Genomic DNA, 26725 nt, shown 5'->3' with positions numbered 1-26725 from the left:
TCACTCTCCTGAATTTCTGCTCCTGGGTGAACCAAGTAAGTCTGTTTTCACTCTATATTTTTCAACCTTGTAAAACTTTGCTGTAAGAGCTGCAAAACTGAGCTTGCATTGATACGCTGGGACTTGTTCTGTTGTTGAAAAGAGGCTGTTTTCATAGGAGATCATTTATAGCATTTTCACCCCCAGGCATTGATGGGTGGGGGTTTTAGCCATTAAGGGTTGGATTTGAAAATCTTCCTAAATGGTTGGGATTGCTAATTCCTATTAAAGTAAGCTGGACAGAGATAATGAAAATATATACCAAGAAAAACCCGTGTCATCTCAAATATAATTGGATATCATAAAGGAAAGCTATAATTTTATAGGGCTCATATCTGCACTGATTTGAGGAGAGTATCTTCATCTCCACCGGATGGGGAGGGCTTGAATTATTTCACGTATAGAGATCATGTGCCCCAAACTGATTTTAGCTTTATGCTTTTTAAAAGTGAGCTCACGGGGTTCCCGTTCTCACCACTGTTGGCCAGCAACACTGCAACTCCTAGGACTTCCTCACTTCTAGCTCTGGCTCTTTCTCAAAGTCCCCAAATGTCCCTGAACCAGTTGCTGCCTGTCTGTGTATCAGCATCTGCACTCATAGCAGCACAAGCACTGGCGCCTGTCAGGAGAGGGGCTGCATGGGGCAGCAAAGAGGAAAGCAGGTTCATCAGTATTAGGTGGCCTTGATACCCATTTTTTAAATGATTAAAGCAAAAGTGAGGTGAGGTTCAAAAGAAATGCCTGCAATGCCAAACTCTCTCTCTTCCAGTCCATCTAGACTTCCATGCAGGACCTTTGCAGGCTCCTACTGCACTCTCTCTTGAGCATTACACTTACACTGTCTTTTCCAGGTGCAGCTCCATTTCAGAAAGATGTCCTTCAACCGCCAGCTGCTCAGCTCCCGCTGCTTCAACCCCTGTGAGGTGACCTGCCCTCAGCCATACGCCAATGCCTGGAACGAGCCCTGCGTCACGTCCTGCGGTGACTCCAGAGCCGTGGTCTACCCACCCCCAGTGGTCATCACCTTCCCAGGACCCATCCTCAGCTCCTGCCCCCAGGAGAGCTACGTGGGAACCTCGGAGCCGCTCCAGATCGGCAGCTCCTTTGTCTCCAGGGGCTCTGTTGGGTCCGGGAGCTCCTTAGGATGCCTGTCCCCTTACTATTCCCAGCGGTACAATAAGTACCGCTATGACAACTGCGGGTCCTGTTAAACCCAGCAGGAAAACCCATGGCGCATGGAACATCCCAGGAGTGGAAATCAAGACCACCATGAATGCATTGAGGGGCACGGCTTTTGGAAGAGCTTGGCACCAATGGTCCAACTGAAATCAGGGAGCTCTGAGGTCTCTGCACCTCGGAGAGTTTGGGGGCGGCTGTTGGCTAAAGCCCTTGCCAAATCATGATGACCTTCCCATGCACGATTATGTTCTGTAATTGCCACTTCTTCTTCCCATTAAAGATTGTACGGCATGGCATTCTCAGTGTCCTGGGCTTCTCTTCCCTTTGGTGCTTGAAATAGAAAGAGAAATCTCTGTGGAAATCAGCCTGAAGTCCTGGCAAAACACTACATTTTACTTACATGACCCATATTGCAGTGATGATACTCTCGGGTGGGAATGTGCAGCATTCATTAGGGCAGATGTGGCAGGCAGTTACCCTGGGATTCAGTGTCACGACATTGCACGACAATGTGAAGAACCAGGGGCTAAAGACTTCCTGCTGTCCTGCAAGCCTGACAGGACCCCAGGACCCACCCTCACTCCACTTCTGCCCTGACACCCTTCCTGCCACATCCCCTGCTTTGTCCATTTGCTACGTGTCCACTCTAGCAAGTTCCCAGGACCTGTTCTGTTTTAGCACATTTTCCAGAGGTATCCTGCTAAGAGCAGGCAGGGCTCAGGTTGTGGCTATCGTGTTGTGGCAGAAAACTACTGTCTCAATTTCCTGGGTTGTAGCAGTCTATGCGGTACCACCCACAGTGTGCTGGGGGACTTCACTATCGTCCAAATGGTGGAGAAGCAGCGGTAGGAAGCATTGCTGGTTGCTTAAGACCATCGATCTCACCCTCAGCCATGTGAGGAGGGGGGTAGGCGGTGCAGAGAAGAGAAGTTCTTGAAGCAGCTGGAGGCTGGATCAGGGAGGAGGAATGAAATCCCCGGAGCCCCCCTCCCTCCACATTGCAGGTAGCAGACCCTGGTTGTGTATGTGTCATTTTATGCAGAGGGCCGCTATAGGTGGGGCATCTTTCTGAACCCAGTATTCTCCCTTGAGCCATTGTTAGTTCCCTACAAAACCCCTGCACAAGCTCAAGTTTCTGCCCTGGTGCTTGGATCCAGACACTGCTCCAGTTCCACTTCCCTGCCCAGAATAGCTTCACCCATCGTGCTCAGGGCTCGGCCTGTCTGCCAGCTCCAACAGGCAGCTGGGAACCTCAACTGGTTCACACTTCGCTGCGTGGTGAGACCCCAGCTCCCTCTCTCTCTCTCTATCTCCCTGTCTTTGTTTAAGCCCACTTTCTAAACCTCAGGGCTGGTTTAATCTCTCTATCTCTCTCTCTTACTCCAGGCACAGCTTCCTAACCCTGGCTTTTGCTGATCAGACTTGAGCAAACCCACTTTCTAAACGTCAGACTTGGTTTCATCCCTCTCTCTCTCCCTCTGTCTCTTACTCCAGGCACAGCTTCCTAACCCTGGCTTTTGCTGATCAGACTTGAGCAAGCCCACTTTCTAAACGTCAGACTTGGTTTCATTCCTCTCTCCCTCCCTCTGTCTCTTACTCCAGGCACAGCTTCCTAACCCTGACTTTCGATGGAGAACCAGGAGCTAGCCTTCCCCAAATACCCAGTTGAAACTGTGTAATATTGGAACTGCTTTGTGTCGTTGTCTCTCCTTGTATGGCTATTACTACCAGTGTCATTATGAATTTCATATACCAGGCAATAAAATAACTTTCATGGACTAGCTAGTTGTTATAATCTCATTGAACCTCATTTACTCTTCCTTTTCTTCAACCTCCCCATTTGCTCTGCGGCAATGCTTTTTTACCGAAGCCAAAGAACCCTGTAAAGCCGGACAATCCTGTGATGTTTGGTCCTGAAGGGAATTACTACCAGGACAGCTGGGACAAGAGATTGGGAAGTGGTGAGCCAGGGCATATGATGGTGTCAGCCTGTTAATGCTGGTTGACCCAGCCCGGCTCAGATGTACTCTGTTCCTTTGCTGTGTTCGGGACATATTAAGGTGACAGCTGGAAGTGCTCAGCAATCCAGCCTGACTCAGATGCTCTCTTGTAACTGTGTGTCTATGTATGTTTTCAATCGATTTGGTGGCTAGAGAAACCCAGTCCCATTGCAACTAAGCCCTGCAAGGTAGCTCCATTGAGGACATTCCACAAGGAATTGAGGACTTGGGAGAGAGAGATATCCATACAGGAACACGAGAGACACAAGCAGCTCATTGATACAATTACAGAGACCCCGGAAACTTAAGTCTAATAAATGAGCACACCCCAAAGGCACGGGCAAATCTGGTAACACTGTACATCGCCATGCAAGGAATCACTCCCAAAGAGTGAGACACACATGAAAATCACGCCTGTGGTGAGGAACCTGCAGGCTGCTATGGGCACATAAGGAGCCAGATTCATGTTCCTAATGGGCCTCGGTAGGGCTTTAGTTGTACATCCTACTGGTCCCTCTTGCAAGGGGATAATTTAATCTGGAGTGATTTTGAATTCAAAAGGGGAGGAGAAAGTGAAACCAGAAGTCCGGATTAGGATGCAGCACAATTTTTATTGGGAACAAGAGCTGAGAGCATATAATCGTACAGAGAATAAAGACTTTGCTTCCAAAGTTTGGAGAAGGGCCAAAATCGCTTGCCCACACCAAATGGGCAGTATTTCACCATGAGGTTCTCCTCCTAGTTGCCGCTGCAGACGCTGATGAGCAAGTCCTGTTTTCAGCTGTTCATGAGATGCTTTCAGTTTCTTCCAGACGCTATGAAATCGGAGAGACAACAGACTACAGAGGGGGGCAGAGCAACACTCCCAATACATTTCTGGTGTGGTAGATTTTAATAACCAGGTACCAACAGCTGTTGTTCCTGGAAAGGTTGCACATGGGCAGGATGAGTGGATATTGTCCTAAATCTAATGGAGAAATGGAACCAATTCTGGGCCTGTTTGTTCAGAGGTGCTGAGCACCTCCATGTCTCCCAGGTTTCTATAGGACCCAGGGTACCCGGCCTTCCTGAAAACCATGCCCTGTATTTATGACTATATTGCTTTCCACTCCTCCGTTGTTCCCTGTGCAGTGGGTTTTCCTGTTGGGTTTAACAGGACCCGTAGTTTCCATAGCGGTACTTATTGTACCGCTGGGAATAGTAAGGGGACAGGCAACCTAAGGAGCTCCCGGACCCAACAGAGCCCCTGGAGACAAAGGAGCTGCCAATCTGGAGCGGCTCCGAGGTGCCCACGTAGCTCTCCTGGGGGCAGGAGCTGAGGATGGGTCCTGGGAAGGTGACGACCACTGGGGGTGGGTAGACCACGGCTCTGGAGTCGCCGCAGGACGTGACGCAGGGCTCGTTCCAGGCATTGGCGTATGGCTGAGGGCAGGTCACCTCACAGGGGTTGTAGCAGCGGGAGCTGAGCAGCTGGCGGTTGAAAGACATCTTTCTGCAATGGAGCTACACCTGAAACAGCCAAGGTCAAGTGACATTAATATAAGGATCAAAGAGACAGCAGAAGAGTGGGTGTGAAGCACATCTGCAATAAGCAGTGACAGCTCTTTGGAAATACAGGGGGAAATGAACTGCACATCGGGCATGAGATCTCTTCCCGAGATGGGACCGTGCACGTGTGTACGCACAACCACAGTCGAACACAGCATGCGTCAAACTGGCATCCTGGTATTTTTAACAGTCCAGGCCAGATTTCCAGCTGGTGTAAATATCTGCACCTTCCTGGAAGCAAAGTGATTTAAGGGCGACCTCTGCATCTGCAAGCTGATAAAATCAATGAATCATTGGGCTGGAAGATACCTCATTAGAGACATCCCCATGGCCAACTGCTTCACAAATGCAGGATTCGCTAGTCCCAACCCAACCCAAACAGGTAAGTGAGCAGCCTCTATTTGTAACCCTGGGGTGACAGAGATGCCACAGCTTCCCTGGCATTACTGCTGTGACAGATTTTGTTCTGAGCTTTGTGCTAACCCTGCTTTGCTGCAGTTCAAACATTATCGCATGCCCAGGCTCCATCTGACAAGGGGAAACAATATTTCCGCATCAGCTTTACAGTGGCCTGTCAAATATTTTGGCACCATTCTGTTCCTCCTTAATCTTTGTCCAAAGTCTCCATCCTCTATCTCATCTCCAGTGACACAAAGATCATAAGAAATGAACATATTTGAAAGCCTTGACTATTTCTGTGTCCCAGACTCAGCTTCTCATGCAGGGTTTCTCACCCGGACACTGGCGTATCCTGGAGAGCTGAGAGGTCCTTTGATGTGAGGAGATCAAACAAGTGCAAGAAGAGAAGAAGGTAAATGCAAGTTAGACACCTCTCTGTCTGGCCCCTCTGCAAGGAGGGAACCTCGTAATGAGTTAGTTTTTTTTTGTTTTTTTTTTAATGGATTGCTGCTCGATTCACACAAGTTATGGAGGGGTTGCAATCTAATGAGGGATGCCTGCAGTCTAATGAGGGGTGTCTCAAGTCTAACAAGGGGAGCCTGTGTCTAAAAAAGTTTGAGATCCATTCTGCTAAAGTCTGTCTTCACCAATTCTCACAACCAAACCCTGGCTTCCTGGCAACAGTACAAGGACTCACAAAGTATTTGTGAGTTTTAGCTGAATGAGAGAGAGAAATTTTAGCAGATATAAAAAGTAACAGAGAGAAGTGAGACTTACTCAGTTCAGCGAGGAGAAGTCCAGAGAAGTGCATGGAGCAGTGCTGGAGGAGAGCACTTTTATACAGTTCGTTAGCCTGCCTGGAGCACGCGAGATACCCACAGCACACGTGGCCATTCCTGGTTGCAAAATAACATTTCCTGGCCGTGTCATATCTAACCAGGAATTGTGCATACTGGTTCAAATTATCAGGCAATTTCTCAGCTCTAAATGGCGAAACACACTGGTAGCAGCTGGCACGTGTCCTTCCAGTCTGTGGGTTTGGACCCCAAATTAATCCTGGGTATCACTTCTCTGACTTCATTGGAGTAGAATGGGAAATATATATATATATATATATATATATATATATATATATATATCTTAATGTAAACGCTTGTGTGTGTGTGTGTGTGTGTGTATTGAAAAGGAACTCAAAAAACAGGGTGTGGATTTCCATTTTGACACAGGAGTGCATGTCCTGGATAGTTCACCTACTCCAGTTAGTTAGGTTGATACTTGAACACCGTTATCCTACATCATATACTCATTCCTCTATGTTTTATCAGGGCAATCCTAGGCAGCTGTGCTTTGGAAAACTGGAAAGGAAATAGCGGAAAAGACTAAAGAACATATCAGACATCACAGTTCAGGACAAGGTGCTGAGCTGCGGACAGCTATGTGGAGACAACGGCTGGTTGGGTGGTCAAAGCACGGGACTGGACACAGGAAGCTCCTCTTCACTTCCTGCCCCTGCCTCAGATGATGCTGGGTAATCTTTGTTCTTAGAAGAGCTCAATTCTGAATGGATCCTAGTTCACTGCTGGCTTTTTAAGCCCCCGCATCAGCCTCTCACATGTAGAGACTGATGCCTAGAGCACTGGAAAGAGATGTAAGTCACATTATCAAGGTTATTATCATTTCAGTCACATTATAAATAACACCACCAACAAAAAGGAATGGTGCTCAGGCTCCTCACCCAATTCTTGTTCTGGAAATGCCTCAGCCCATGTCTCAATGACCTTTTCCGGTAGTTAGACATAACGACTACCTATAATGATTACCTAACTCACATGCGCTTCTTAAAAAGTATTGGCAATAAAAAGGGGAAGTGCTATTTCCGTGTTAGAGGGAGAAGTCAGAATCTGTACTGGGCTTTAAAACTCAATAGCAAGATCCACAATCCTGAATGAGCTGACAAGCACTGGCCTGTAGAAGCGCTGAGTGCTCCCAAGTGGGCTGTAGGCACTGGGAGCTGCGACTGCATTTGGCAAATGAGAGAACCAGGCCCTATAGGTCTTCCCATGTTTTGCTTCACTTCACGCTGTGGATCCTGACTTCTGAAGGTTTCACAGCCCTGGGCGCACAAGTCTGTCAGGCGATGCCTGGTTGGAGCAGGAGCTGAATCATTGGCACCAGGGAGGCACCAAACTGGACCAGCAGCTCTGGCACCAGCAAAGCTGGGGTGAATCCCCATGAATCACTGACAACACATCACAGCAGCCTCAGAAATGCAAATGTTCTGCCCCAGCTAATTTTGCTGGGCAGGTCCAGAGGGGCCAAAGGGGAACACCCAACTGCACGAATACAGCAGTAACACTTGTCCATGCTGTCATCTCGGGATGTTTCATTCTTCCAGGAAACACTTAGAATTTCTTCCTTTATGGGAAAGATTTCATCCATCTGGTTTTTACCAGCCCAGCCACTCAGACCTGACAGCATCTCAGCCTGTTTCACTGACAAGACAGATCTCCAGAGAAAAGGACTGATTTAATACCCTTCATCCTTGCTCCATCAGCAGTAACTTTAGTTAGCTCCAACTTCACCCCACACAGCCCAGCCCTCTTTGCCAGTACACTGCTAGTAATCACTGGAGCGACAGTTCAGCGTGGGGGACAAGGTGGGTACATGGCATCCTGTGAGTGCCAAGAGAGATGTGGTGTAGGGGTCTAGAGGGATTTGGAAAGGACTGCTAGGATATAATGAAGTGCATGATTAGCTTTTTACTTCTGGATATCTTCATGGGCATATCTGTCTGTGGAGAAAACTGTGAGGGCACGGCTCCACCTCGTGCAAGTCCTTTGCACGTTGACGGGTGAACTGGAGATGCGCTGTGGACACAGAGCTCCCTATGGACAGGGCGTACTGCCATCTACCCAGCAGCACCGTACAGGCTGGGAGGCAGTGGCATACACATCATACTTCCAATCCCCAGAGATTGATTTACCCCTTCTGACAGGCACTAAGGCCCACACCTCGGTGTCCTACTTCATAAATACCTGAGCTACAGATCTGAGTCAGAAAAACACAATAAAACTCCCCTAGTGACAATTTGAAGGAGGCAGCTATTCTCAAACCGTAAGCTCTCACATCCTTGGGGAACGTGCAACACGGGGAAAAAGGGAACATGTTCTAAAGAACCACAGGAAGCATCGAGGGGCTCAGAAACTATTGCTTAGCACTATGCACTTGGGAAAGCAATGAAGCAGGAATAGGGACCCTAACTCTTCCTCCTTGAGAGATTTGGCAGCAAGTTTGTTCTTACCCGCACAAACCTGGGGTTTCATATAGCAAGGGTTTATAGTGGCACTGAGTTTAAATGAAGTGAGGAACTTCTTGTAACCCCAATGTGCAACACAGGTGCATGAAACAAAGGGACACAAGTCTTTGGAGGATGAGAGGTCTAGATTTCTTTCTAATGATGTGACTATTCTGTGTTGAATCAGTTATTAAAAAAACTAACCAAGAATTTGACTCTTTGCTACTGTAACACTGGTGAAGGCAGAGGAATGATAAAGGGGGTGACTGGCCAGATCAGGTTTCGGTTGAAAGACTCCTATTAGTTTGTGTCATATTCATGCCACATTCCTTGTGTCTGCAAATAACTCCATAGTCAAAATATCATGCAAAACTCACCCCAACTGGGGGAGAGACATATGCATGATATTATTCGCCTGTGATGAAAGGCCCACATGCACAAAGGATGTCTCAGTGCCTCCAGGCAGTCCAAGGAAACATATAAAAGCACTTGCAGCTCAGGGCTCTTCTAATCACTCTCCTGAATTTCTCCTCCTGGTTGAACCAAGTAAGTCTGTTTTCACTCAATATTTTTCAACTTTGTAAGACTTTGCTGTAGGAACTTCAAAACTGAGCCTTGCATTGGTACTTTGGGACTTGTTCTGTTGTTGAACACAGGCTGTTTTCTTAGGAGATCATTTTAACCATTTTCACCCCAGACATTGACGGGTGCAGGTTTTAGATGTTAAGGGATTTGAAGATCTACCTAAGGGGTTGGGATTGCTAATTCCTATTAAAGTAAGATGGACATAGATAATGCAAAATATGGACAGGTTCCAAAAATGTACGAACGCCTTTCCCCCCCCCCCCCCCGCCAGCATCATCTCAAATATAATGGGATATCATAAAGTAAAGCTATAGTTTTCTAGGGCTCATACCTGCACTGAGCTGAGGAGAGCATCTTCATCTCCACCGGATGGGGAGGGCTGGAATTATTTCAGATATAGAAATCATGTGCCCCAAACTGAATTTAGCTTTATGCATATTAAAGTTGAATTCACGGGGTGCCCGTTCTCACCACTGCTGGCCAGCAACACTGCAACTCCTGGGACTTCCTCACTTTTGGCTCTGGCTCTTTCTCAAAGTCCCCAAATGACCCTGAACTAGTTGCTGCCTGTCTGTGTCTTAGCGTCTGCACTCATAGCAGCACATGCACTGGCCCCTGATTTCAGGAGATTGGGCTATATAGGGCAGCAGAGTGGGAAGCAGGTTCATCACTATTAGGTGGCCTTGGTACACAATTTTCAAGTCATCAAAGAAAGAGTGAGGTGAGATTCAAAAGAAATGCCTGCAATGCCAAACTCTCTCTCTTCCTATCCATCTAGACCTTCATGCAGGACCCTTGCAGGCTCCTACTGCACTCTCTCTTGAGCATTGCATTTATCCTGTCTTTTCCAGGTGCAACTCCATTGCAGAAAGATGTCCTTCAACCGCCAGCTGCTCAGCTCCCGCTGCTTCAACCCCTGTGAGGTGACCTGCCCTCAGCCATACGCCAATGCCTGGAACGAGCCCTGCGTCACGTCCTGTGGCGACTCCAGAGCCGTGGTCTACCCACCCCCAGTCGTCATCACCTTCCCAGGACCCATCCTCAGCTCCTGTCCCCAGGAGAGCTACGTGGGCACCTCGGAGCCGCTCCAGATCGGCAGCTCCTTTGTCTCCAGGGGCTCTGTTGGGTCCGGGAGCTCCTTAGGATGCCTGTACCCTTACTATTCCCAGCGGTACAATAAGTACCGCTATGGCAACTGCGGGTCCTGTTAAATCCAGCAGGAAAACCCACAGCACAGGGAACACCCCAGGAGTGGAAAGCAATATAGTCTTATATACAGGGCATGGTTTTTCAGGAAGGCCGGGTATCCCGGGTCCTACAGAAACCTGGGAGACATGGAGGTGCTCAGCTCATCTGAACTAACAGGCCCAGAATTGGTTCCATTTCTCCATTAGATTTAGCACAATATCCACTCATCCTGTCCCATGTGCAGCCTTTCCAGGAACAACTGCTCTTGGTTTCTGGTTATTAAAAACTACCACACCAGAAATGTATTGGGAGTGTTGCTCTGTAACCCTCTGTAGATTGTTGTCTCTCTGATTTGATTGCATCTGGAAGAAACTGAAAGCATCTCATGAACGGGTGAAAACAGGACTTGCTCATCAGCATCCTCAGCGGCAACTAGGAGGAGAACCTCGTGGGGAAATACTGCCCATTTGGGGTGGGCAAGCGATTTTGGCCCTTCTCCAAACTTTGGAAGCAAAGTCCTTATTCTCTGTACGATTATGTGCTCTCAGCTCCATTTCTTGTTCCCAATAAAGATTGTGCTGCATCCTAATCCAGACTTCTGGTTTGACTTTCTCCTCCACTTATAAATTCAATATCTCTCAGAGTTAAATTTTCCCCTTGTGAGAGGGGGCTTAATGATATACAACTAATGCCCCACTCAGGCCCATTAAAAACATGAATCTGGCCTCTTATTTGGCCCACAGCAGCATGCAGGTTCCCACTACAGCGGTGATTTTCATACATGTCTCACTCTTTGAGAGTGTTTCCTTGCACAGGGATCATCAGCCTCATTGTCACTGTCACCTCTGCTGGCTGACATTGCACTAGCAGGGTGGAGAAGAAAGGTCTGGAGGGAAACTGCCCCCTGTTCTTCCAGCCCCTGCTTAAGCCCCCAGCACCTCATCTCCACACATAGCCTTGAAATCCCCCTCCCCACCCCAGGCCACGCACCCCACTGCAGGCTGACCTCTGTACAGGGGCTCCAGAGAGGTCCTGGTAAACCTACAGTTGTGGGACCCTGCATGGGGATTGGCTGTGGAAAGGGGCTGGGTGAAGGTTTTGTGCTCTGGTGGTACAGTGCAGCCAAAATGACCTGAGTGGTGAATTTCTTGGCTCCTAATAGCACAAGTACAGTTACGCTCGAGAGCGTGCAAATGCAAGACAAATTGAAGGTTTGGACCAAAACTAATCTCATGAGGCTCAACAAGGACACGTGCCAAGTCCTGCACTTAGGACAGAACAATCCCAAGCACTGGTACAGGCCGGGGGCTGACTGGCTGGGGAGCAGCTCTGCAGAAAAGGACCTGGGGGTGACAGGGGATGAAAAGATGGATGGGAGCCAGCAGTGTGCCCTTGTTGCCAAGAAGGCTAACAGCTTCCGGAGCTGCATTGGTAGGAGCTTTCCCAGTAGTTGAAGGGAAGTGATTATTCCCTTCTATTCAGCACTGAGGAGGCTACATCTGGAGTCCTGTGTCCAGTTATGGACCACCCCACTACAGAAAGGAGTTGGAAGGAGTCCAGTGGAGGGCAATGAAAATGGCTCAGGATTTGTGGCACGACTTTTGAGGAGAAGCTGCGGGAACAGGGCTGACTTAGTCTGGAGAAGAGAAGACCAGGAAAGGATTTAACAGCAGCTTTCAGCTCCCTGCAGGGGGGTTGCAAAGAGGATGGAGCTGGACCGTTCTCAGCGGTGGCAGATGACAGAGCAAGGAGCAAAGGGCTCAAGTTGTAGCAAGGAAGGATTAAGTTAGATATTAGCAAGCTTTTCTCACTAGGAGGGTGGTGAAGCACTGGAATAGGTTACCTAGAGAGGTGGTGGAGGCTCCGTTCTTGGAGGTGTTTAAGACCCAGCTAGAAAAAGCCTTGCTGGCAGTGACGTTGCATAGAGGGAGCATGGGGAAGGGGCACATGTACCCCCTGAGAGCCCCAGTGCACCCCCTGACAGCCAATTTCACCACTTAGGTGATGGGCAGGGGGGCAGGCAGGAATTGCAGTGACCCCCCTGCAATTGCTGGCCAATTGCTGCGGTTGTTGCAGCCACTTTCGGGACTGGCTGCATCCACTTCTGGGAGTGACTACAGCGATCGGCTGGCACTTGCTCCCAGAAGCAACCGCAGCCATTCCCCAAAGTGGCTGCAGCAAGTGCAGAGGTCACCCAGAGTGATCAGCTGTCATGGGATCACCCAGGGGACTCCCCCCTTGTCCGCAGGATTGCCCGCAGGGGTTACCCCTTAGTTGGCGGGATCACCCCCCCCAGACTGCATGATCACCCATGGGGGAACCCCCTCCCCGGATCACAAGATCACCCACTGGGGACCCCCCACTCTGGGTTTGGTCGTGGGGGGGTACATGCTCCCCCTGACTAAGGCGGCAACAGTCGCCTTGTTGGCTGGGATGATGTAATTGGGGTGGTCCTGCTTTGAGCCAGGTGTTGGACTACATGTGACCTCCTGAGGTCCCTTCAATCCTCATGTTCGATGATTCTATAATGGGGCTTCCAGCAAACCTCTCTCACGTTCACTCACCTGCTACTTCCTGCCTCCTCTCCCATCTGGCAAGTCCCTGGCAAGTGCATGTGGAAACTAGAGGTTAGAAGAGGAGTCAATGGAAAGACCCCTATACTCCACCTCTCCACAGGAGGCTCTGGTGTATGAGAAAGGGTCCCTTTGCCTCCCATGTTCTGTAACAAGCTATTTTGGTAGTAATTTAGCCAACACACTGAGATATTATTTTCTGGGTCACTTAGGTCAATATTCTAGGTCCCCTTTTAAGTTGTTTTGCTCTCTTCTTTCTCATTTGGCTGTTGTCACTCCCCTGCTTTGTAAGTTATTCTCTACATTTACTGTAAACGCCCTGAGTTTCTGTTGGGAAAGCTGGCATCTAAATCAAATAAATAAATACGATTAACTTGTGCTATAACCCTTTCATGTCTATGAGTGTTCACATTGGAGTGGGATGACAGGATCAAGTTCACCCTGACACGGTGGCTCTGATGAAATGAATGCAGCAGATATAGCTTATCAGGTGTGGTCCATCTCCACCTGTCCTGACCTGCGCATCCAAATTACCCAGGACTTGGCTCATGCATTCTTGATGCTGATCTCATTCTTCCTGCAAGCTTCATTGCTCTGCCTTTTTTTCTGTCACAAGAAGCATTGCTTGAATGGGGCTAAGCCTAAGAACCTGCATGTATGGTCTAAACTGGAGCTGCTTTACTGATCACAAACCATGATTTAATTACAAGGTCAACTATTCTCTCCAAAAGCCCATCCATTAGGCAGTTCCTTCTTCTGCATTGTACAATCTGACATTGTCTCCTCACCTGTCTGTTCTGTAGGACCCTAGATTTTATCTGATGAAAATGTGCTAATGCCAGTTTCCTAGCAAAGATTTAATCTGAGCATATAACTGAATTTGGTGCTTTGATTTGTAAAAGTAGCACGCAAAGTTTCCTAGAATAGCAACCTTTAGGTATCTTCCAACCAAACCCCTAAGGGCAGGATGTGATCTGGAAAAAACTCTTATGGAAAAGCTCCTCTTTCCTTAAATGAGCATTGCTACCAGATGCACGTTTAAGATAAAATGTGACATCTCAATAAGAGTGAAGTTAAGTCAAGTGTGCCCACCCCACAGAGGAGAACAGAAGCATTTAAAAGATAGCTGAGCGACTAATACTTTCAAATACTCTTTGAGACAACCACAAGGCTATTGAGACACCATTTGAGCCTAAAGGCCTAAAGGCATTACTAAACCAAACGTGCTGCATGTGTAATTCATCCAGGTGTTACAATGTAATTGCTTTTCCAGCTGATCCATATTAGCATTAAGTTATCATCTTTCTAATACCATGACAAGCTCATTATACCCTCCAGGTTTTCTTTGATCTTAAAAACTTGATGGCTTTAATTTCTTCCTGGAATCATGCTTCATTGGTTTTGAGTGGGCAGGAATCAAGGTGCATTTTCTTAGTGATTTTAATAATTTCAGTATATGAAGGAGGAACAGAAGTCTATGGCCTAGTGTGCATCATGCATAGCATTGCATTTTAATTCTTATATCCAGGTAAATATAAAGTTGGGAGGATTGTGGAATTCACCTTAGCAATTCCCAAGCACTTGGGAGGCTTAACACTGTATGCATTGCATCTTTACTAAGTCTATGTGGTTTAGCCCAATGTTTATTGAAGTCCAGAGGCAACTTTCCAGAATCCAAGAGTGTTTTTGTCAGAGAATCATAGATAATGAGGGCTGGAAGGGACCTCGGGAGGTCACATCTAGTCCAACCCCCTGCTCAAAGCAGGACCAGCCCCAACTACGTCATCTCAGCCAAGTCTTTGTCTACCCATGTCTTAAAACCCCCCAAGGATGGAAACTTCACCCCTTCTCTAGGTAACCTGTTCCAGTGCTTCACCACCCTCCTAGGGAGAGAGTTTTTCCTAATATCCAACTTCAACTTCCCTTGCTGCAACTTCAGCCCATTGCTCCTTGCTCTGTCATCTGCCCTCTTGGAGAACAGTCCAGCTCCATCCTCTTTGAAACCCCATTTCAGGGAGTTAAAAGCTTCTATTAAAAAATATTTTCTTGGCCTTCTCTTCTCCAGACTACATAAATCTAGCTCCCTCAGCCTCTCCTCTGAAGTCTTGTCCCCCAGCCCCACAACCATTTTCATTGCCCTCCACTGGACTGTCTCCAACTTGTCCGCATCCTCTCTATAGTGGGGAGCCCAAAACTGGAAACAGGACTTCAGATGTGGGCTCCCCCATGCTGAATAGAGGGGAATGAACACTTCCCTTGATCTGCTGGCAACGCTCCTACCAATGCAGCCTAGTACGCCATTAGCCTTCTGTAGCTCCCTAGATCTTTCTTCTTCAAAGGATGGACACTATATATTTGACCTTTTCCAGTCATCTGGGACCTCTCCTGATTGCCAGAACTTTTAAAAAATAATTGTCATCAGCTCTGCGATCACATTGGCCAACCCCCTCAGCACCCTTGGGTGCATCACATCCATACCCATAGGCTTGTACACATCAATACTTTCTAAATGGTCCCTAACCTGTTTCTTTGCTACTGTCAACTGTTTCCCTTCTCCCCAAACTGTGTTGCCCAGTGCAATAGTCTGGGAGATGAACTAGACAGTGAAGACTAAAGTAAAAAAAGGCACTGAGTTCTGCAACCTTTTCCACATCCTCTGTCACTAGGGTGCTCCCCCATTCAGTAAGGGACCCACATTTTCCCGGATCCTCTTCTTGTTGCTGACACACACAGTCAAGCTTTGGGGGTTACAGTTTACTTCTCACGGCACTGGCAGCTGAAGGCCCATGTTCAATTTTATCCCTTCTTCAGGATTCTTGTGAGACTTATAGGATTAGACATCAGCAGGGAAACTGGTTTTCTCTGCTTAAAAAAATCCCCAATTTTCAGATTTTAAAAAGTAATGCAAAATCTACATTTTTTTCTGTGATTAAAATGGGACACCACTAATATATGGATATTTATATATATATTGTGGTGTTTCATTTTAATCATGGAAAAATGTGGATTTTGTTTTTTTTTTAATATCTGAAAATTGGGGAATTATTTTTTACCAGAGAAAACTTGGATCCCTGGACAGCAGAGTGATGCCTGAAATTGGTTGGGCCCAAAATTTTTAGGAAGGAAGAATCTGGAGGGTGTGGAATGAAACTCAGAATTGCTTCACATTTGCAAAGAGCAAGTAAAATAATTTCCTGAATTTTAGGAGTGACTTATACAATCAATTGTGTTTCATAACTAGTCAAGACCTCATGAGAAAATGGTATCTCAGAGCCTCCAGGCCATCAGATAGATGGTATAAAAGCACTCACAATTCAGTTGTCTTTCTAACCTCTCCTCTTGACTTCTTGGTGAACTGAGTAAGTCTATTTATTCAATTCATGGTCTTTGTGCCTGTTGAAATGCTGTTTTAATGACTGCTTGAACTGAATCTAGTAGATATACTATGATTCTTAGCACTGCTGCGGGTTTCCCTCTCTGGTGTGTTTTGCTAGGGATCAGGGCTGTAGTTTGTAGCTGTGTTGGTTTAAGGACATAGGCCAACAAGTTTCCTTGAGTAAATCCTGATGAAGGGTGTTTGTGCCCAAAAGCTTGCTAAGAAGAATTTGTCCAACTATTACAGTCGGTCTAATAAAAGATATCAGATTTACGCAATAACCTTGTCTGTCTTTTGCTAGGGATTACACTGTTATTGGGACTTGAGCTAGAGTGCTTGCCCAGCTGTGCCTAGAAGAACCAAAGTCATAGCTGGAGCATAGCATAGACTTCCTAGTAAGGCTGGGATCTTCAGTGCACTGCCAGGGACCATCAGTTTAGCAAAAAAAATTTGGCAATGTATTTAACAATCAGAATCTGTTAAAAACTACTAGCTTTTTACTGAAAAGTCACCATTTAGTTTAATTGGGGATTTGGTGTCCACAAATACCCTGTTGGACTGAATCAAGCAAGAGGGCCACAAAGAAAGAGTAGGGAGCAGGGGTAAAATGGAGGATTAAGAAATCAAAGTTACAGGGGTCCCCATGAGCCAGACACAGTTTTGTATTATCTGAATACTGGCCTCTTGCTCCATAGCATTATTTTTAACCGATTCTGTGTGTTTCAGGTTTGTGTCCACTGCAAAAAAAAAGAAACATGTCTTTGTACAGACAGCTGATCAGCTCCCGCTGCTCTAACCCCTGTGAGGTGACCTGCCCTCAACCATATGCCGATGCCTGGAACCAGCCATGTGTCACATCCTGTGGTGACTCCAGGGCCGTGGTCTACCCACCTCCGGTTGTCATCACCTTCCCAGGACCCATCCTCAGCTCCTGCCCCCAGGAGAGCTATGTGGGCAGCTCAGCACCCATTAGCATTGGCAGCTCTTTTGGTTATGGGGGCTCTTTCACTTATGGAGGCTCCCTGGGCTACGGGGGATCCTGCAGCACTGGAAGCACATATCCTTGCTATTCCCAGCGAGTCAACAGATACCGCTATAGAAGCTGTGGGCCATGTCAAACCCAGAAGGAGTTCACCTGCACAAGAAACATCCAAGAAACCAAGTGCAAGATACAGGCTCAGGGATTAGCTGATGATTGTGAGAAATGCTAAAAAAAAATCATATTACACTCTGCTTTAAATTTAGGGTGCTTTTTGCTCATGCTTTTGCAACCACATGCTTACTGGAATGGGCCACGTTCTCTAGTACACTTGAGTCCTCTTTGCATTCCCAAAATGATTTAAAGAGAGCTTGGTGTATGGGGGAATGTGACTCCACATGTTCTTATCTTTCAAGAAATATGTATCAGTGACATATGGCTTCTTAAAATGTGCTATGCCAAAGCTGTAGTGGAAAAGCTGCTTTACTCTTTCATCACACTCTGATTAGCTTATCTCACATTTTATTATCCAGCACAAGCTTTATTTTGAGGAAAAAGGATGGAGAGAAAGAGAGATTTGGATGCCAAACATTACACCAGCAGAGAGAGAAGGAAAGTCACTTGTGAAATGCCTCACAATGGACAGAGCAATTAGTTCAGTCCTTCTCGAAAACCTAGAAAAAAAACTCCGTGTTCATTGTATCGTAATGTCCTGCCATTGCAAACTCCACTTCTCATGCCCATTAAAGATGATGCTGCATCATAATTTCAGACTCCTTGTTTTCCTTTCTTCTCAATTAGGTTGCATGCCAGTCCAAATGAAACAGGTCTCCTCTGCAGAAGCCAAGTGTCAGGCCTCTGTATTACCTTATTTATTCATATAAATTAGTTCATGGATGACCTAGCCGTGGGGAGTAGTAGATACACTGGAGGGGAGGGCTAAGATTTGACCAGTTGGAGGATTGAGCCACAAGAAATCTCATGAGCTTCAACAAGGACACGTGCAAAATCCTGCACTTAAGAGGGAACAATCCCATGCACCAATACAGCCTGGGGGCTGACTGGCTGGGCAGCAGCTTTGCAGAAAAGGACCTGGGGGTGACAGTGGACAATAAGCTGAATCTGAGCCAGCCATGTGCTCTTCCTGCCAAGAAAGCTAATGGCATCCTGGGCTGCATTGGTAGGAGCGTTGCCAGTAGGTCAAGAAAGTGATTCTTCCCCTCTATTCGGCACTGGTGAGGCCACATCTGGAGTCCTCTGTCCTTTTTTGGACCCCCCACTACAGAAAGGATGTGGACACATTGGGGAGAGTCCAGTGGAGGGGAATGGAAATGGTTTGGGTGACAGGACTTGTGAGCAGAGGCTGAGGGAAATGATCGTTCCCTTCTATTAGCACTGGTGAGGCCACATATGAAGTACTGTGTCTAGTTTTAGGTCCTCCACTATAGAAAGGATGTGGACAAGTTGGAGAAAGTCCAGCAGAGAGCAATGAAAATGCTTCAGGGGCTGGGGGACAGGACTTGTGAGAAGAGGCTGAGGGAACTGGGCTGATTTAGTCTGCAGAAGAGAAGACTTAGGGGTGATTTAATAGCAGCCTTCACCTCCTTGCAGGGTGGCTCCAAAGAGGATGGACCTAGACTGGTCTCAGTGGTGGCAGATGACAAAGCAAGGAGCAATGGGCTCAAGTTGCAACACAGAAAGTTGAGGTTGGATATTAGGAAAAAACTTTCTCATTAGGAGGGTGGTGAAGCACTGAAACAGGTTACCTAGTGAGGTTGTGGAATCTCCATTCTGGGAAGTCTTTAAGACCCGGCTCAACAAAGCCTTGGCTGGGATGATGTAGCTGGGGTTGGTCCTGCTTGGAGCAGGGGTTGGACTAGATGTGACCTTCTGAGGTCCCTTCAGTTTCTATGATTCTATATGCCACACTCATCTTCACTCCTCTAAAATTAGCTATTGAAAACTGGGTGCATGTCTTCAGTGAGGAAGGTGATTCTGAACAGTTCAGTATTATATGTACCTGTGTACTATATTCTCTCAAATAAGACATGTGCTTTGCTTTGGGAAGTCAAAATGGAGAACAGAAGATTTTCTCTTTAAACCAAAGTCCTAGTCAAGCCCGTTAGGAAGCAGCTAGGCTCCTTTCACAATCAATAGCATTATGCTGCCTCTCAGCAGGCAGACGAATATCACACATCACATGTTTCAGGAGTGATGCTACTGAGGAAGAGTGTGTTGTAGCATAGATGAGCAGTGTAGGAATTGTAGGTAGGTGATTAATACAGGTTTCACAACTGCAGAATCATAGAAATTAAGTTTGGAAGGGAACCAAGGAGGTCATCTCTAATGCAACCCCCTGCTCAAAGCAGGACCAGCCCCGACTATATCATCCCAGCCAAGGGCTTGATCATATCCAAGGACTGACAGCACACAAGCCTTGGGAATTAAAAAGCTGATGTCAGAGCACTTCAGGCTGTCCTACAAACCCAGGTGTATTCCCAGTACCACCATCTTTGCCCTTGGACTCATTCGCTGCCCTCTCTTATGGGCCACTTGTTTGCTCCAGGGAGTTCTCAGAGAGCAAACAGTCCTGGGACATTTCATGGGGCCTTGTTGTTTCAAGGGGCTGTGGTTGAGGTGGCATGCCAGACTGCTGGGTTAGATGGCACTTCATTTCCATATCTCTTGGTTGCTTCTGATACAGCTTCAGGCCTCAATTACATGAAAGGTGTCAAGGTTTGCCAATAGGACAATATCTTGTACAGGGACACATAGCTGGGCTTTCTGAGAATACCTCCCTCGCACAAGCATTGGTTCCCTCTTTCCCCCTGTTCTCCAGGCAAGGATGGAGACAAGATGTGGTTAGGGAAGCTGGTGAGATTAAAATATTATTGATATCTTCAGCTCCAGAAGCAGCAAAGCAGCAGGGAAGAAAAAAAGCCTCATAGTTTCTCTTTTCCACTGCCCCCTACAGCTTATGAGGAGGGATCTTTGTCTTTGTGTTACAAGTTCACAAAGCCATGAATGGACCACAACATATGATAAAGATCCTCTCATCTGAATGATATTATAGCATCAAGTGCATCCAGACACAATAGCATACACCTTCAAAGGGATCCAGCACCAGGCACTTTGGAAGCAGGTATAAGAGCCCTGAAGTGATGCATTTTAGAATAAAGAAACTTTAATGTGAGGTTTCTTCCTAACACACCTTAGAGCATAGAAGCATTAAATAGAAACCCTCCTCCTGCAAGCCAGTGCCAAAATGGGCGTTTCAGCCATATGAATAAGCTACATATAAAACTGCTCTTAAGCTGCACTTCAGTCACTCCAAATAAAAGCTCATTCCTGTAGTTGCAGGGAGTATTATGTTCAAATCCCTAACTGGTTTAAGTATAAACGGCTCTGTGAAGAAATCTCTCTCTTTCTGTCCCTGACATTTTGGGCTAGGGGGAGAATGCAACACCCATACACCCTTGGGGTTGTATGTGGCCCAATGTTTCTGGATATTTTTTGTGGTGTATCTTGCTGGTGCTGTATACTTTGCTCCCTAAGGGTCTAGAGAGAGAAACCTCCTTTCCCCCTTTATTGGGACCCATAGGAGACTGGTAGGGGGTGCATGTGCCCCCCCTGGATGGATCCTGTGCCCCCCGATGACTGACACTGATACTGTCCGTAGGGCTGGTGCCCCCCAGGACAGGGCCACCACTGTTGGCAGCTTCCGTGGGTGCCCCCCAGCGCAGATTCAGGAGGCATCAGTCACTCGTATTGGGACCAGACCCTTTATCTTAAGTTTCCCACCAAGGAACCTGTGAAACCAGTTTGGTGACTCTGGGTATTCCACCAGGGATTTGATGATCACTTTTTAAATGCTTGGTTTGCATCAGCAGGGTTCAAGTAATGCCTGTTTCTGGTTGGAACCAGGTGATGAGGTCAGAAAAATTATTTAAGGGTCAGGCCACCTGGTCAGCAGGGAAGCTCCTCCTGGGGCAGTCCTTTTTGCAAGCACATGCAGAAGCATGGGCCTCCAGAGCTCTTTCATTCTTTGGATGCATATGTGAGTAGCTTACCTTAAATTTAGCCAGTAAATTAATGTTATGTAAACTTAGCCATGTGTTAAAAGGGCCAACAAGCCCAGTCTGTTTTGTGCAAGGCATTTTCTTTTAATATTCCTTCACCTTGTACCCCTTCCTCAGTCTCTTCCTCTCTGATCAATAAATGCTATCTGTTACAGCATGCCTAGCTGTGGATTCTTGGGGGAAGAGGGAAGGGACCAGCCTTTCAGCACCCTTTGCTCAGCTAGCTAAAGTGGGCTTGGCTTTTTACTTTCCTCCAGTACAGGAGACTAATTTGAATGCTTCAGGCTAAAAAAAGCACCCCAAAATACCACGGTGGGCTGAGCACCCCCAAGGTCTTCAGGGCCTGTGTACCCCAGGCTGCACAGAGACTCAAGCCCGGGTGGTGCCAGCGATTACCCCAGGCTTGCAGGTGCGCTCCAGGAAGGGGGTCAGCTAGATGTAGCCAGCTCAGGGGAAACACCCAAAGTGGAGTTAAGGGTCAGGCACAGTAAAGTGGGTGGCTCAGTGTAGGAGCATCCCCTATTGTCATTCCACAGGCTCCAGTGAAGTCAGCCAAAAAGTCTGCCTATGTTCTCTCTCTATACCTATTTTGAAGTTGCAAAGTAAGTGATGTTTGGTGTCAACGTAAGTTTAGGCTCAAAGTCACCAAATGAATTGATATGATTACCATTCCCTTATGCAGCTGCTAAAATCACAGAGTAATGATTGTGAACTTCACATCCACCAATCACAACAATTAGGAAGACTTTTTTAGAAACTACCCCAGAAGACATTTACAAGAATTGCAAACTGTGGTGCAAGATGTTGACTTAAGGCAAATATCAACTTAATGATGGTTTTAAGAGGATATAGAGAATGACTCAGGTTGAACAGACACAAGTCATGAAAAAGGACAAGGCACAAAAGGTGATTATGGAGTCCAAAATTGAGAATATTTCAAATGTTCTCTTAGACACTGTGGAAATAAGTTTAACCAGGTCTCTTACTTGACTAAGTGGAGAGACAAAGAGAGAAAGAGAAGAGAAAAAGATGCTGATGCTATGTGTTTCAAAATGTTCTAAGATAAGGAAAAACTTTCATGCCTTGTTTTGTCTTGATATGTTAATCTCTGTGTGTAGATGTTAACCTCTTCCTTTCCGGGAACCAGAAACTGATAGCTGTTCCCAAAACACGATGTGTTTGCTGAATAAGCAAACTGCCTATGTGTGACAAACGAATGATCGACTTCTTCCTGTTTCTTCAAGGTTGCTCTGTCTGAACCATGCATCTTTTCTCACGGTCTAAAGTATAAATATGCTTGTAAACTTATAGAGTTCAGAGTTCCTTTGAGAACCCTCCTTGTGATCACTTGTATAGCTTTAAATAAATCAAGATGGCTCTGTCAATGCTGATACAACCACAGCATGAAGTTTGATTTCTTCCACAACACCCAGGAGGAGCTGGAAAAAACATTTATGCATGAGTACCTAATGCATCAACAAACATGCTCTGTTGCCCAATCATGTTTTCAAGTAATTGTTTTTTTCTGACTGTTCCTCATCACTATTATATTCTCAGCTTCATAATATGATGATACACTTATCACACCCTAAGGCGAGGCTTGACTCTCAGACCTTTATCGACCCATTCACAGACTTCCTAGTCTTTCAGTAGGTCTGTACCAAGTTTTAATGCTTCGATATGAGGGAGAGACAGAGGGTGACAGAGGTAAAACAATCTGCCATTTTCAAGCAAAAGAAAACAAACAAAAGAAATCAGACAAACCCCAAGTCCCAAGTGCTGAAATCATGACTTTGTTAGCTACATCCCATAAACACATGCAAGTAATATCAGTTAAGAACAGGGCACTTCTTTCTACTTACTAGTCATGTGCTGTATGCAAGAGTAACACAAGAATGGGGAAACTTTTTTTTTCTACCTACATCTCTATGCATCCACAGCTAACACTACCCAAGTGACCTGCACCATGGTACTTTTAAATTGTGGGTAAAGATTTTACCGTGGAGCCCACAACAGTAAGCAATATCATAGATGAATGAAGAAAGGAAAAGATCAAAAGTTTTTGCAGTAAAATGAACAGAGCACCTGCTCAGAGACCAACTATTTACCGCAAGTGTAAGATGCCAAGGCCAGGATGGGCTCACAGAGCCTGCTAGCTCCCCCATGGCTGGACTACAGTTTGAAATATTTAACGGCATATACCCATAGGCCTGATGATGACCTTCCATTACTTAGTGAATTTGGCTCCTTAAAAACTAACTAGAACACATTAAGTTCATTGGAAGCTTGCCTATGCATTTCAGTAGGTTCTGGGGCAGATTAATCATGAATAGATAGACTGGAGAGTTTCCAAATCCAACAGATAAAAATCTTACCACCATATTTGGAGGCATGAAAAAGATTTCTACACAGTACCAAATACATAGCAGCATGATTTTAAAGCATAAAAATGGAAAAGTCCACATAAAAGCTGGGACGTGGATAACGTGCAGAGGGTCCAGAGAAGGGCCACTCGTATGGTTAAGGGCTTGCAGGCCAAGCCCTATGAGGTGAGACTAGGGCACCTGGACCTCTTCAACCTCAGCAAGAGAAGGTTGAGAGGCGACCTTGTGGCTGCCTATAAGTTCATCACGGGGGCACAGAAGGGAATTGGTGAGGTTTTATTCACCAAGGCGCCCCCAGGGGTTACAAGAAATAATGGCCACAAGCTAGCAGAAAGCAGATTTAGATTGGACATTAGGAAGAACTTCTTCACAGTTCGAGTGGCCAAGGTCTGGAACGGGCTCCCAAGTGAGGTGGTGCTCTCCCCTACCCTGGGGATCTTCAAGAGGAGGTTAGATAGGCATCTAGCTGGAGTCATCTAGACCCAGCACTCTTTCCTGCCTATGCAGGCGGTAAGACTCGATGATCTATTGGAGTCTCTTCCAACCCTAACATCTATGAAACTATGAATCAATGAAAGCAGATCTTGGAGACATGCAATTTGGAACAACATGCATGAAAGTTATGTCAAATATTTTGTGTGTCTTCCAGTCAAGTCAAACAGGAAATGAAATGGGCCCAAAATGTCTAAGGGAGAAACTTTGGGTGTAGAGTGAAACTGCAATTATCAGGCAACACACAGGCAATGAGTAAAAAAAAGCATCTGCATGTATTAGTGTCATGTGCAATCAGTTCTTTTCTGTTACTAATCAAGACCTCTCCCATCCCGGGCATCTCCCATCCTCCGGGCAAGATGGGAAATAGTATAAAAGCAGTCACTACTCAGGGATCCTCTATCCACATCTCATCACCTCTCCACTCCAGCAAACCGAGTAAGTTGGACATCTCTCAATACCTTCTTCTGGTTGTGAATACATTGCTTTAGCAACTGCTTTAGATGAATTCTGCCAAAACACTGTGAGGATTCATCCTATTGGGGCCTTTTTCTGCTCTTTGGGTCGGAGGGGTTCGTGGATCACGCTATGTCTCCTCTTGTTGAAGTGTAGCTGTCTCTGCCTGCACACACAGTGGTGCTGGTTTTAAATTGCTGCTCAGCGATTCATGCTCGTACACCTGAGCAGTGCAGCACTCAGCTCAGGCCAGCTGCCCAAGTGTTTCCCGGGCCTTGCAGGTGGGCTCTACAGCCTGGGCTTCTGCATGTGTCTGCAAGATGTGCTGTTTGATGTGGGCAGAAGGGAGGTTGCGCACAAAGGCTTCAGAGGCATTGCTTAGGAGGTTTTTCACACTAGAAGTTGAGGAAGACAGCAAGATGGAAGCAAACAACAAAGTCACCTAATCCCTGGAGACCGCAGGCTCCTAGAGCAGAGCACACGACTGCAGGAGCTGAACTCTGATTCCTCACGTGCGTTATGTTCCCCTCTTTCCCTCCTGTGTTTCAGGCCAACCTCCACTGCAGGAACATGTCTTCCTACGGACAGCTGATCAGCTCCCGCTGCTACAACCCCTGTGAGGTGACCTGCCCGCGGCCATATGCCGATGCCTGGAACGAGCCCTGCGTGACATCCTGCGGTGACTCCAGAGCCGTGGTCTACCCACCCCCAGTGGCCATCACCTTCCCCGGACCCATCCTCGCCTCGTGCCCCCAGGAGAGCTACGTGGGCACCTCAGAACCCCAGTGCATTGGCGGCCCATACACTGCCGGCGGCTACCTGGGGTACAGAGGCTCAGTGGGCACCGGGTACTCCTACCCCTCCTATTCCCGTCAGCTCAACAGATACCGCTATGGAGGCTGTGGGCCATGCTAAAGCAGCAGGAATATTTTGGGGGAAAAAAAATGCCAAGAAATGGGTAATAAGATTCAGATTCTGGAATGAGCAGAGGGACATTGTTTTCAGAGGCACAAAACACCCGCTGCTTCTATTTATTGTGGGAGCCAAGGGTGCTCAGGAGCTTTGAAACTCTATCCAGTGCATGAAGTTCTCTTTTCTGTAGTACTCCATCTCTTTCCGAATGATGTTGATATGCCCTTATTCACGTAGCAGACCAGGTATGCAATCATCCAAGATCCACTCCCCATGATCAGAGTGATGTAGCAAGGAATTAACAGCCAATCCAATGCGACCATGTGTGCCAAGGTGTATCATCTGTCTGTGGCCTTTACCTTTTAAGAAAATGCATGTCAACATGTAAAGTGCAGAATAGGAAAAGCTACATGGTGCTTTCCTTGTAAAGCTCTCTCTCTCTCCTCACTGAAAGCACTTATTCTTCTGCAGAGTGGGATTGTTGAAGCCTATCACTGCCAGAAAAAAAAGAAGACCGCCTTGTGCACATGCAGCTCCTGGGAGTGGGGGATTGGTTGTAGAACTGTTTCAATCTCTGGAACTATGTTCTTTCAATGTCTCACTTTTTTGCGTTGAAAATGTATGTTTCTCTTTTCATTCTAATTAAAACAAATCAGACTAAATTATCAGACTTTGGTTAACTTGCCTCTTTACCTTTTGTTTTATAAACCACTCATTGTAGTACATCTCTCTCAGGAGAAGTATTGGTAGTGCTGCGCACTGCCTATAACCCACTGTCCCATGCCAATGATATAAGAACCAAGTCCTTGAAATGATCAATGGCATTGCAAACAACCAGCACAAATAACCTTCCCCCGTCATAACTTCACCTGTGGTATGGAGCAGCAATGCACTGGTTATTGAGTGGACAAGAACTTGCAGATGTTGACCAGAGGTTCGTGTGCATAGTCCAATGCAGATGTTTCATGATCAGTGTGGGCTGTACTGCTGAACAGTCCACATCTGGGCTATTGCAAACCACTAAAAGAAGCTATCAGCTCAGACCGTCTACACCCACTATTCACTGGTATTAATACCTGGATATATAGGTGTTGGAAACGATTCCTGTTTGGGGGAAGGTATCAACATTTCAAAATTTTTCTGCAGATTTTTTTTTTTTCCATATATATGTTTCCTCAGAAAATGTAAGCTCTGGGAAAAGACCTCTATCAAAAGAAATTGGGTTTAGAAATTTGGCCTTT

The 26725-nt window shown here is 46.5% G+C and overlaps 4 protein-coding genes across 4 annotated transcripts; 3 read left to right on the top strand and 1 right to left on the bottom strand.

The window, feature by feature from the left end:
• Positions 1-1514, top strand: LOC106737447 (feather keratin 4). Its single transcript, XM_014595679.3, has 2 exons — positions 1-35; positions 891-1514. Exon 2 carries the CDS (start codon positions 912-914, stop codon positions 1248-1250), a length of 339 nt encoding a protein of 112 aa, XP_014451165.1. The 5' UTR covers positions 1-35; positions 891-911; the 3' UTR covers positions 1251-1514.
• Positions 1515-4352: 2838 nt separating this feature from the next.
• Positions 4353-4711, bottom strand: LOC132245787 (feather keratin 4-like). The gene has a single exon (XM_059718664.1). It carries the CDS (start codon positions 4704-4706, stop codon positions 4368-4370), a length of 339 nt encoding a protein of 112 aa, XP_059574647.1. The 5' UTR covers positions 4707-4711; the 3' UTR covers positions 4353-4367.
• A 5191-nt stretch (positions 4712-9902) lies between these two features.
• Positions 9903-10822, top strand: LOC132245741 (feather keratin 4-like). Its single transcript, XM_059718595.1, has one exon. It carries the CDS (start codon positions 9918-9920, stop codon positions 10254-10256), a length of 339 nt encoding a protein of 112 aa, XP_059574578.1. The 5' UTR covers positions 9903-9917; the 3' UTR covers positions 10257-10822.
• Positions 10823-25142: 14320 nt separating this feature from the next.
• LOC132245871 (beta-keratin-related protein-like) lies at positions 25143-25487 on the top strand. Its single transcript, XM_059719070.1, has one exon. It carries the CDS (start codon positions 25143-25145, stop codon positions 25485-25487), a length of 345 nt encoding a protein of 114 aa, XP_059575053.1.
• Positions 25488-26725: the final 1238 nt, after the last annotated feature.

Source organism: Alligator mississippiensis, chromosome 15 (assembly GCF_030867095.1).
Source record: "Alligator mississippiensis isolate rAllMis1 chromosome 15, rAllMis1, whole genome shotgun sequence".
NCBI lineage: Eukaryota > Metazoa > Chordata > Crocodylia > Alligatoridae > Alligator > Alligator mississippiensis.
This window is presented reverse-complemented; position numbering and strand designations above follow the sequence as displayed.

Excerpts from the sequence above, each read along its gene's own strand:
- LOC132245871 (XM_059719070.1), top strand. The coding sequence starts at position 25,143 with ATGTCTTCCTACGGACAGCTGATCAGCTCCCGCTGCTACAACCCCTGT.
- LOC106737447 (XM_014595679.3), top strand. The coding sequence starts at position 912 with ATGTCCTTCAACCGCCAGCTGCTCAGCTCCCGCTGCTTCAACCCCTGT.
- LOC132245741 (XM_059718595.1), top strand. The coding sequence starts at position 9,918 with ATGTCCTTCAACCGCCAGCTGCTCAGCTCCCGCTGCTTCAACCCCTGT.
- LOC132245787 (XM_059718664.1), bottom strand. The coding sequence starts at position 4,706 with ATGTCTTTCAACCGCCAGCTGCTCAGCTCCCGCTGCTACAACCCCTGT.